Genomic DNA, 12,405 nt, shown 5'->3' with positions numbered 1-12,405 from the left:
CATGTTTTGCTTCCAAACACGTGAATCATGATCTGCTATTACCTCCAACAATTAGGAAAAAATGGCGATGTCAAGACTGCAAAATTAATCAGCGGCCGCAGAGTGAGTCAGTCATATTAGATCCACGCAGCCTCCGAGTGACGGCTACGTCACACGGAGACACCACGGTACTCACAGATTAAGAATTTAATTAATGGAGTATTGGTTGTGGTGATGTAGAGTGCGCGAGCTGTGAGTCTCTACTATCGATGAGAAGAGAACGCATTCGAATGTAATATAGCTGGTTTGATATCTAAATAATTGGTAAATAAACAAACTATCTATGTAATACACAAGATATATTAAGAAAATAAAAATATCAAATGTTTAAAGGACCTCAGGCGACACCAAATGAGAGATCAAATGGTAGGTGTTCACGTCACATACAAAAATAAAAAAAGTATTAACTTTCATTGATAACTTTAATACGAGTATGTTAAATACTTGAACGACATGTTTTGTAACTGGGTGTACTAGTGCACGTAAACGATTCTCTCTTGATTCGTGCTCTACAATCATACCACAGCTCTTTGACATCAATACTTATGACGACTAACTAATTTCTAATCTTGGATGACTAACCAATAGTTTAAAGTTAAGAAGGAAAATTAAGTTATCGTCAGTATCATGGTATTCAGAGGAGTAGGTTGACGAGGAACATAATCAGGTGATACATACCCTATTATGTACGGAATACCACGTAATATTAACACAAATGGAACACACACACAAACATAGAACTCACTCATACACACTCTATTCATATATTGCAAGATAAAAAATAATCTTTTCTTTTGTTCATTTAGCCATTGTAAGGTCAAATTGTTAGAGTACAAACTAAATTATCTCTTTCAAACATTTTTGACATTAAAAACATACTTCATTGCCGACGCTGCAAAAAAATTTAAAACATTCGTGATAACGATGACAAACAAAAAATAAACTATGTTCCTGACCTGTGTCTGCACTACGCATTGCAAGAATATTATTAATTAGATCTATATGTACTAAATGATCCTTCTACGCGATATTATTAAGTATTAAAGTTTGTTTTTTTTTTATTGTTCGTAAGGGCTTATCATCGAAAATACTGAACGGATCTTGAAAAATCATTAACCGTTGAAAAGGCAGACTGTTAACCGTGGTGGGCCGCTAGTCAGTCAATCTATTTGCAAAACGGATTTGCTATATTGTGCTTGAATGACAGACAGAACGGACAGCCGAAACTTCTGGAAACTGGACTGAAAGTTAAAATGCTGAAATTTGACATGTATATTCCTTGGGAAGTGTAGAGCAGTACTTAGAAAGGAAACCCCGAAATTCCCACGGGAACAGGAAAAAAATTAGGTCTGGAGCCATAAGCTAGTCTATATATGAAAACCAACTAATTTATTTCATTAATATGTATCATCTTTCTTTTATCTGTAAGCGCTTTTTCAGCGGGCTCTGAATGTCTTCTTCGGTGCTTAGGGTCCGTTTTCTTGTTACATAGTAAGTATTGCACATTATGATATGTGACTGAGCACATATGGTATGAGTCATGCCGCGACCACAGATGAAGATCCACGCAGCCTCCGAGTGATCCAATGATATGAGGTATATCCTTCTAATGCCATTAACTCAATATGTTGACATTCGGGCGAAGTATTTTATAGATCTACCACGGTAACAATAAATTGAAGAACAAATGCATCAACTGCAGAATACTATATTTCCATATCGGCGGAGTCGCCCCAGGGGAACATGGATTTTGCATGATTATAAACTTTATTAATAAGTTTGTAAAATTGGAAATACTGGGACGAAAAATATAATGTTTATTGTTCATCATTATGATTGCCTAAAAACTAGTCGTGTAGGTTAACGTAGTGTTCAATCAAAGAAAATGTACCTCTGAGCAGATTTTTCAATTACTCAACTTATATTAATACATGCAGTGATTGTATAAAGATGAATGAAGCGTGTTTGTAAACACATCAGTCTGTGTGAAATTCGTTGATGTCTTTTGTATGGCGGGAACGTGTGGAGACAATATTGCACAATAGTTCGCCATGTTGGCGGTCAGTTAGCTTATCGGTGGCAAAAAATGGCGCCAAGCAACTGATAATCACTTTGATATGTCAACGGTAACATCGAGGGTCGACCGCAATTGTCGCACAGAAAAAAATACAAATAAACATAAATATGATGAACGTGAGTTAGAATCTTCCGGAAATTTAATTTTTTTTACTGTAATTGGAATTCAATTTATTTGGTATCTAAATAATTGGTAAATAAAAAAATATCTATTTAATAAACAATTAAGAAAATAATAACATCAAATTAGCATTTTTTACACACTATAATCATTAATTTCAGAAAATATAATGATGAAACATCAGGTCAAGAGTGCTCTGGGATGGGAGAGCTTACATGAAATGATTGATGAATGTAGTTTAAGAATGAAGTAAATATATGAAACACGAGCTCGTGGTGAAATGAAAAAATGCAGTCAGGTTTAAACACGAAGCGATCCCGCCTGACTCCGACCTCCGCAACCTTTGCAGGAGAATCTAACCTGTATTTGATCATGGTTACACATTAAATTGTCTGAATGGAAACATGAAAAACTAAAAAACATGGAAAATATCGTGAGGAAACCGGCAGTTATCTCAGGATCACCGTACCCTCACCGTACGAGCATCGGTAAGAGATCGTCAGATAGCTGTCCGTGAAATATGAAGTGTATTTTCGATCCTATTTAAGATTTTTACGTTTTTCATCCTTCTGTTTACTTTTTATTTTGCCACATGACAATGAACCTCAACACACTGACTTACAATGAGAGAGACGCGTGTCTATGTGTGCGGCTTCTGAGAAGCGAGCATGTGACCACGTGAGTTGAAGTACATATGTATGTGAAATCATATATTTATTTGGTACAAATAATTATGTCAAATTCTGAAGTAAATTGTAACAAATGTCACAGCTTTTTCGTCGTTCATCTTGATGACCGAGGGCCTGAAGCTGGTTCCTTAGAACTATACTTTGTTTTTTCTTCCAAGTTGTAGTGACTTATTATATTTCATTAATTTCATGTTGCTCAAAAGGAAGCTATGGCAATTTAGATCCTCTAGCAAACAAATTTCTGGGAAAATAGGACAAGTGAGAGGGTCGAGATTAGTTTTAAAGCAAAACCACTCGAACGCCGACTCTGGTTATGTTTAAAGACGATATTAGATCTCTATAAACTATCAGAGGACAGCAAGAGAAGTGAGTTGGACAAAAATATGCTCAAATAATATTAATATATCTATCTTGAGCTTGGTTCTAGTCTAGCTTTGAGTTGCGGAGATCAGACGACAGTATCGTTAAGAAATAGTAACTCATCACATCTAGGTGATGTGATGAGTAAAGCCTAGTAAGGCTAGGTTAGCGGAACCATCTAGCAACCTGTTGAGGATTCAACAGCAACAGGGAACAGACGATATCTGTAACTAAAGTTATAAACGAACAAAAATCAAAAACAGGACGGACGTCTACAATATTCGAGTTCGTCAATGACATACCAACCGCAACCTGGTTCCCGTCCCCGGCACGCCACTCTCATTGCACTGCATCACGCCACGTCCAAGGCTGCCGGTGGAAGGGATGACCCATACTTACTACTGATGAAGAAATAGCATCATTTTGTCTTATGCAACAATCGATCAATCATACTATGTAGAGTGGTACTACATATGACGCGATATACATAGGTATGTATATCGAGTCGTATGTAGTACTAGTAAGTAGTATTTTTTGTAAGAACAAGCACGGCTCAAAACAAGCTTTCTTCAAATTCAAATATTTATTTATTATTATGGGACATTTCAATATCACTTAATAATCTTTTGGTTTCACAACATTGGTTGACGTCAAATAAATTACTTTTAACTAAGTTTACTGCCGCTTCCAAAGCGAAGCAAGCTTTCTCTTGCTTTGGTTATATATTACAGATACATTTTAATTCTGTTTTGATCCATTAGTGTAATTTAGAAAATTACATATTCGTTCAATATATTACGATCGGTAACTTTTGAATTTTTCGTTTGCTTAAGGAAGGATAACTTTAGGCAATAATGCTGAGCAAGATGTTCTGCTTGTTCTGTGTTACTTAGCAATATTGCCGTACTTAACAGATGTAATGTATGGCAAAATAGCCGGGCATCTCAATTAACGATGTATTATATATTATTTATTTTTTGTTCAATGTTCCATAAATCCATAATTAGAACTAAATGGTTTTATTCCCAAGAATTTATGTATGTAATTCTGTCTGGTACATTATAACTTCGAAATTACTGAGCGGATGTGAACGCAGTCCATTACACAAAATTATAAACTTTGTTTTCTCAAAATCGGTTTAGTTAAAAGACGTTATGGTCAACTGAAAATTTACTTCAAGCATTGCTTAACGACTTTTGAATGTGGTTAACATGTATCTTGTTATTTTCAGTTTTATATTGTAGCAATATAATTTTATATAGTAAACGGGAATAGAGTAGTACTATATACTAATATAGTGACGATTATGGTAGTAACGCGAGCGGAGACGCGTGCAACAGCTATTTAATTTAGTCAACTAACTACAATAGTGAGGAATACACGCGATACTACTGGTTTCGGTCGACGATTTTTTATTGGATTTTCTTACTTAAAATTACATTTATTTTCAGCACATGCTACCGCTAGCCTTTAGTGACGTTTCGCTGTGCGTGCTAAGGTAAATTCGTTAGTGTTTAAAGTATCGGTGGTCGAACAAGCGAGATTAGCCAATACATAAATGCATCAATATATTTATTTATAGGGTAATCTAGGTTTTGAGAGGGGGGTGAGAGGACACTACCTGTCGTTGTCGTCGTGACGCATCCTCTATTCAGTTATATTGTAGTACATGTGTGTTTATTTATTTGATATTTGTTATTTTATGATAATATGTTTTAGGTTTATTAACATCAGTAAGAGTATATTTTAATTTTAATGTACACAAGCCAATGCCTTTCTTTACACTTTCCTGCTGGAAGAAATTTCTCCAGAAATAACTAGTGCCCTTGTACTGAATTATTCTTTATTTTTAGTTTTTTCTTATTTTTCTTGATGTACATAAATGAATAATAAATATATGGGCTAGGAACCTTCAGTATTTAAATTTCAATTCCATCATTAACCTTTCGGTCCCCACCTCACATCTAGCCAATTTTGATAAAATCAAGAGTTTCCATCCTCCCACAAAATAGCCCGTCTGCGCGCCCGGCGCGAATCAACGGTAATCAGTAAGAACATCGTTCCGGGCGACTGGAGGACAACACCACGATTTTTCTACTGAAATCTCTAATTCCTTATTTGCATATTTATTTGGCACAAGTATGGCTTTTCGGCGCTTGTACTTATTGATGGCGCAGCCGTTATTAGGCACCGCAGTCCGGACTTAGCAGTAGCAGCTATCTTAATATTTAATGGTGAAAGATGAAAATGTAGGATTAAGTCATACGCTTAGTTCTTTTGAGAACAAACTAAAGATATTCTACCGATTATTAAGCATGTGAGCACCACTATATTATAAAACTCTCTCACTTTCGCCTTAGCGTGTTCCAGTCTCGTTGAGTTGGCCCATGGTGAGAGCAATGGGACGAATTTTATCCAGCAGCTTCATTGGACGAGTGACATTAATGAAATCATCTCAGATGACCTACAATGAGAAAATTCAGTCGTTATTATGATTCGTCATTCTGATTTAGTATATCAGCCTGTCTAATGCGTCTCAAAGCAATGTAATTTGGAACATGATCGAATAGCGAAGTTGTCAATATTTGCTGATCAGTTAGGACAATTAGCAGGCCGTCTCCGAGGCGGCGGCGTGATCGGCCACCTGCCACCTCCTGCAGGCTACTTTCAGACAACCCACTCATTTTATATACTGACGGTTCCGTACAGATTTATCGAAGTGGACATTGACCCCTGAAGCTAGGATAATTTGACCACTTTTGAAGTTAATGGTACCATTAAAATCCTCCTGTGCGTCCTCTCCTGTGACCGCAATCCTGGATTGGGTGAATCGGTTTTTTTCCAGAGAACCCCGTTTGACCCCCGCAACCTTTGAAGGGGAACTTAACCCATGGGTAGGTCAGAGTTTTACACAAAGCGACTCCCGTCTGGCCTCCCCAACCTTTATAGGAGAAATTAATACATAATGGAATATTCAGTTGTCTGAATAGTGCTGGTTTCCTCACGATGTTTTCCCTTACCGTAAGAGCATCGGTTAGTATGCAAACTAATGAACATGACTTCGACAATAAGTCATTAGTACATACCGCCAGGCACCAAAATAAATGCCTTCCTCTTGATATTGGCCTATGGCTAAATAAGTCTAACTGCCTTTAGCTTGAAAGGATTCAATTTAGTTGTAAAACTGACCTTTTCGCCAACGGAATCCTACTTTACCGTATTGATTTTGATAAATTAGCTATAATATTGTCCAGACAATTACCGCTTGTTGAATGACTGCGGAATGTGGATCCAGTACAAACTTATTGTAAAGGTTTTGTTGGTTATATACTGAAATGGCAAAATAAATTGTGGTTTGGCTTTGGATATACCTATTAAATTTCTAATTTGTAACTTAAACAATATAATATTTCAAAAGATAATTAATAATTTCAACTAATTAAATATGAACTAAGTACATACATAAAAGTTATACACCGGATATTTATTGTACTAGAGGCCGCCCGCGACTTCGTCCGCGTGGAATCATTCCCGCGGGGACTCCTGGTCTTTAGCTACCTACATACTTAATTTCAACGTAATCAGTTCAGTAGTTTTTTGCGTGTAAGAGTAACAAACATCCAAACTGACATCCTGACATACTCACAAACACGCATGTATAATATTAGTAGGATTTTAAACTATTATTAGGAATGTCATTCTTGTATGATAGTATCATAGTTTTTAAATATTCAATAACTGGCATTACACTTCGCAATGCACATATTGCTCCAATTGCCTACGTTTATAATAAATTATAATGAAGTTGAAAAGACGGCACGATAATGCCACATACTACAGGGCTACTCTGGGTGGAGTGGGCAGCTATGGCAGCGGCGGAGTTATGGCAGCAATGTACGGAGTAATGTTGCCGGCTGCCATAACAAATTGCCCAAATAATATGGCAGAAGGTGAGACAGTCGGTTGCCCGCATAATAAAGTTTTGTATTATTTTCCTCTCAGGTTCCAAGTTAATTATTATCAGATTATGTATGTTAATCGTATCATATTTGTTTCATTCTAGAATGAATCCGAATCCAAAAATAATTTATCGATTTAGAGTTCAATTTTTGTTAAATAAGCTGCTTATCTTAAATTATTATAACTTTTTTCAAACGTAGCTTGTTAAATTCAATCAAAAGGGATTCTATTTGGAATAGACTAGTATCCATGTCGATCTCAATTCCATAATTAAGCCATTCAGCTGAACATGGCCTACCGGTCTCTGCTTCTTATTATCTATGATGAGTGATAGTTATGTATCTGTTGTATAAATACTTCTTTGCTCCCCCGGGGGAAATCGCAAGCCGAATCTGCCTGGTGGTCTATGAGTACGAGCAGAGCGGCGCGGTACAGCGGGCGGTGCTGGCTGCTCCTGCCGGGATGGGCCCGGCTGTGGTGCATGCTGTTGTGGCTCCAGCTGTGGTTCATGATAACACGAACTTTGATTTTGATCTCCCCTTCCTTGAGGGAAAGCAACAGGTTTACAATAAGTACTAAAATTACGTGAATTAGTATTCGTGTTAATGTTCTCTTTTTGGTTCTGGGTGTTTGTAGGAATGTAGGAGTTCTTGGAAATGTTATCTATCAGCCTGTCTCTAGTAATGTTTTCTGCCAGTCTTGGTCTTAGTTGATCACAATGTTTCCTTTTCAGTGTTCCATCATGCATTTTTACTATGTATGAATAAAATCCTGTTTGAGCATCAATCACACCAGGGTCAGATCCTTTATCAAGTGGTCTGTTAACCCAAACAGTGTCCCCTGGTTCATATTGTTTTCCAAGAGTTTGTTTGACAGTTGGTTTAAATTCTTGATTTAAACGTGCTTTCTCTAAGTTCTTTTCTACATTTGGTTTCAATAAATCAAATATAGAGCGCATCCGTCGCCCAAAAATCATTTCGTAAGGCGAGCGGTTTGTTGAATTTCGTGGTGTATTCCTATATGCTTGTAAAAATTTGTAAAGACGTTCTAAAATATCGATATTCTTGTTCGATGCTAACATGTGCTCTTTAAATGTTCTGACAGCCCGTTCGGCCAGTCCATTTGTTCGTGGATGATAAGGTGTACTTTTAAAATGTATTATACCAATTTCCTTACAATATTTGCGAAATTCCTCTGCTATAAATTGTGGTCCATTGTCAGAGACAATATATCTATCTCTATTTGGGCTAAAAATACGTTCTAGTGGTTTGTGATCACTGAGTAAAGTAAATTTTCGCCCATATAAGTATTGATGAAACTTGGTAACGGCATAGACAATACCTAGGGCTTCATTGTCAATAGTCGAGTAGCGTTGTTCAGTTTCTGACAGTGTTCTCGATGCATAAGCTATAGGTCTCATCTTTTCCCCTTCTCTGTGGAAAAGTACGGCACCTAAACCTATATCAGAAGCATCACTGCTTAAATATTATGGTTTATAAGTTAGCTTTTGCTGCTAACAAATCCAGCCATGATTTTTTCCTTTTCTTCTTCTACTTACACCACACACTTCTACAATTCTTTCTTTAAATTCCTTAGCCAACTCCATGGCGGAGGTGGTACGCTCGAGACTAGGCTCGCCCCTAGCCGTGCATCCATCGGCGCGGCAGACCTTAGATTGGCAATAATAACAAATATTTCCCATTTTTGGCAGTGATTTATTTCTTACACAAAACAATATCCTTAAATTTAATCATATACACATATAAACTCTCATTACATATATCTCATTAACATCTTTAAACCTCATTTATAAGGTATAACATTATGAAATTTTGTGTTACTAATCTATATCACAAAACATTGAATATTCTAACATTCACAATTCTCATATCAAACAATCTTAAATCCATCAATGACTCCCTGCTTATCAATTGAAACTTACATACATATATCACAATTCATTTCACATTAAAATAACAATTAATTATAACAATCTTATACTTATAAAAAAACCCATCAGCGTCACAGAGCGGCCCTGCATCGCCTGGCATAGTCCGGGGCGACTTGCGGCAGCCAGTGCGGCTGAATGGCCGACACCGTGACGAGGTGCGGCCGCGAGGTGTGCAGCAGCTCCGAGTACAGCAGCGCGGCGGGCGCCGGCCGCGCCGCCGGCAGCGCCGACGACGGGTGCGGCGCGGCGGCGAGCCCGGCCGCGGTCTCGTAGCGCGCGCCCGTCGCGCCGTCGCCTCGCAGCCACGCCACGTTCGTGAACATGCCGCTCAGAAGGCACTTGAGAACCTGATCCATGGCGGAGCCGCAACTGGTCACCTGCAGCTTCAAACTCTGGCATATTCGGACCAGTTGTTGGCGCACTTCACTCGCGTATGTCAAGTTTTTCTGGTTGAGGTAGTTTTCCTTACACCATTGCTTTTGTTGTGGTGCTTTGCAAAATGCTTTATAAACGTTCAACAATGTGATGTGATCGCCTAAAGGCGAAACAAATTTCTGTTTCGCTTTCAATGCTTCTTCTCTTTTGTTCATTGGCGAGTAGAATACGTTTTCACTAGATAATACTGCGACTAAACTTAACATCTCTTGTAAACAATTATATTCTGATGCTGTGATCAACGCCTTCGCGTATTTGGGGTCTATTGGGAATGCAGACATCTTCCTTCCGAGTGTAGTTAATTTCGGATTGGCTTCACTATCAATAGCTCCTAATTCCTTCAATAATGCTAGGGAAGCAGTTATAGCCTCGGTCGGAGGTGAATCCATGAGGGGAAATGTGCTTGGGTCAATTCCCGCTGCTAATAATAATAATATTGTAGGGGCTAGAGGACATCTGAGGATCTCCGGCGTGTGGTGCTCCGGCCGCTGCTGCAGGTCGGCGGCGGTGTAGAGGCGGTAGGCGAGGCCGGGCGCCGTGCGGCCCGCGCGGCCCGCGCGCTGGCTCGCCGCCGCGCGCGCGCACGGCCCCACGCGCAGCCGCTCCGCGCCCGTCGCCGTGCACCAAGTCCTTTCTTTGACAACACCAGTGTCGATAACGCATTTTATATCTGGGATCGTCACTGACGCTTCCGCTATGTTCGTGGCCAAAACTATTTTTCTCATGCCCTCAGGAGTTTTTTTCCAAACTTGCATCTGTTTAGAAGCCGGCAAGCCTGCATACAATGGACAGACCAGAATGGGTGGCCCTGTCGATTCTTTCGCGATCTGTTTTATGTTGTACATTACAATCTCGATTTCTTCTTGTCCAGTCAGGAAAACGAGAAAGTCTTGGTTGGGGGGTGTTGTGGCGTGGAGCTGAAATATTGTACAGATAGCTGCATATTGATAATCTTCGTGCTTTATTTTCGAATGGAAAATAGTAACAGGGTATGTTCTTCCCTCTAAGTATATTACTGGACAGTCATCGTAGTACTTCTTAAATGTATCCACATCCATTGTGGCTGACATTATAATAATCTTTAATGGATTATTATATTGTTTTTCCCTTTCTTTTTGTGCCAGTTTCACAACACCAAACAGCACATCTGTGCTAATTGTACGTTCATGAGCTTCATCCAAAATTATTATAGAGTATTTTTTCAACAAAGGATCTTTTATAGCTTCTCTTAACAACATTCCATCTGTTAAATACTTAATTTTGGTTCTTGGACTTGTCACATCTTCAAACCTCACAGAATACCCAACAACACCACCAAGCGGCAAATCCATTTCAGCGGCCACTCTGGTAGCGATCGTAATGGCGGCCATCCTGCGGGGCTGCGTCACGGCTATGGCTCCATCACCTTCAAGACGTTGTTCATGAATCAGCTGAGGTATTTGAGTGGTTTTTCCACTACCAGTCTCTCCAAGTATAATCATTGTGTGGTTTTCCTTTATTTCTTCTAAAAAACTTTGTCTCGCAGCATAAACTGGTAATTTTTTTCTTGCTTCCAGTAACTCAAGTAAAGTGCTTCTATCATTTTCTGGTTGGCATGGTAAATTTGATTCCTTATTATTTTGTGATAGTGCATTACCATTATTTTTAGGTGCATTATCAATGGCCAATTTCGTTTTCTTTACATTCATTGTAGACTTCTTTCTTTTATTTTTACTATGGAATTGATCAGTGTGATCTTCAAAAGCGGCGTACTTGGAATCCATTTCAATCATCTTACAAATCACCCGAAGCCGGAATCCTTTAAATCAGAAGATTATTTTCCGCTGCTTACTCCTCCAGAACCACACACAATATCACGTTTAAATTACCACGAGATATTAAACACTAGTCCAAAGCAGTACACTAGTCTAAAGTGTCCAAGATCAGTAACCACAAGCGAAATAGCACAGGAGTAGCGCCTCGACGAACGAACGACAGAAAAATGCTGGCCGTCTGCATGCCACCGGTATTTATATCGGACCAGGTAAAGATGACTCATCTTTAACAAAATATTTACACCCCAATATTTTGCCATTATTTTTGTTACTCATATTTTTATCAGTAGGTAATTACAATAAGTATTATTGCCTTGCAATGGCCCTCGCTATTATTCATAAAACCTGTTGCTAGATAAAACTAATATTTTCTTCTCTTTATTTTTGTTCTTTAATAGAACAAGATTAGTATATTTTCATTAGTGCATTTTATACTAGTGTCCACTTGTCAGACGCCATTTTGGTTACCTTTCCTTGATATTATTCCTTGATATAAATCTTGTTTTAAAATTGAATCTTTGCTTTTCCTGTAGTAATACATACGTTTGCAATATCGTTTTCTGTTCCACATACTTTGCAAGTTTGTCCCCTTGCGGAACACCTTTCTGTTTCATGGTAATCAAATCCACAAAACATACATCTTTTGGTTGGATTTGTCTGATTTCTTTTGATACGTGTTGAATAATTTTGACGTTGTTGTTTGCGTATTTTATTGACATTTGTATCCAATTCAGATTTTTTAAGTGCTTTCTGTGATTCTCTGACTTTGAAATAAAGCCTGTTCCAGTTTCATTGCAGTACTAACGACATCTGATAATTTTGCTGTATTGTTAGGATGTTCCCTTATAATTTCTTGTTGCCGTGTAGGGTTGTTAATTTCAATAACAAATTGATCTCTAATGCGCTCATCTATGTTATTACCAAAAACCAGCTTGAGTACGGAGTTGTAAGATAAATTGA

At 38.2% G+C, this 12,405-nt stretch overlaps 1 protein-coding gene across 1 annotated transcript; it reads right to left on the bottom strand.

Annotated features, from left to right (window-relative positions):
- Positions 1–9,018: 9,018 nt before the first annotated feature.
- LOC106133268 (ATP-dependent RNA helicase DHX33-like) lies at positions 9,019–11,482 on the bottom strand. The gene has a single exon (XM_013332938.2). The coding sequence runs from the start codon at positions 11,401–11,403 to the stop codon at positions 9,268–9,270; it is 2,136 nt and encodes a 711-aa protein (XP_013188392.1). The 5' UTR covers positions 11,404–11,482; the 3' UTR covers positions 9,019–9,267.
- Positions 11,483–12,405: the final 923 nt, after the last annotated feature.

The sequence above is a fragment of the Amyelois transitella genome, chromosome 11 (genome assembly GCF_032362555.1).
Source record: "Amyelois transitella isolate CPQ chromosome 11, ilAmyTran1.1, whole genome shotgun sequence".
NCBI lineage: Eukaryota > Metazoa > Arthropoda > Insecta > Lepidoptera > Pyralidae > Amyelois > Amyelois transitella.
This window is presented reverse-complemented; position numbering and strand designations above follow the sequence as displayed.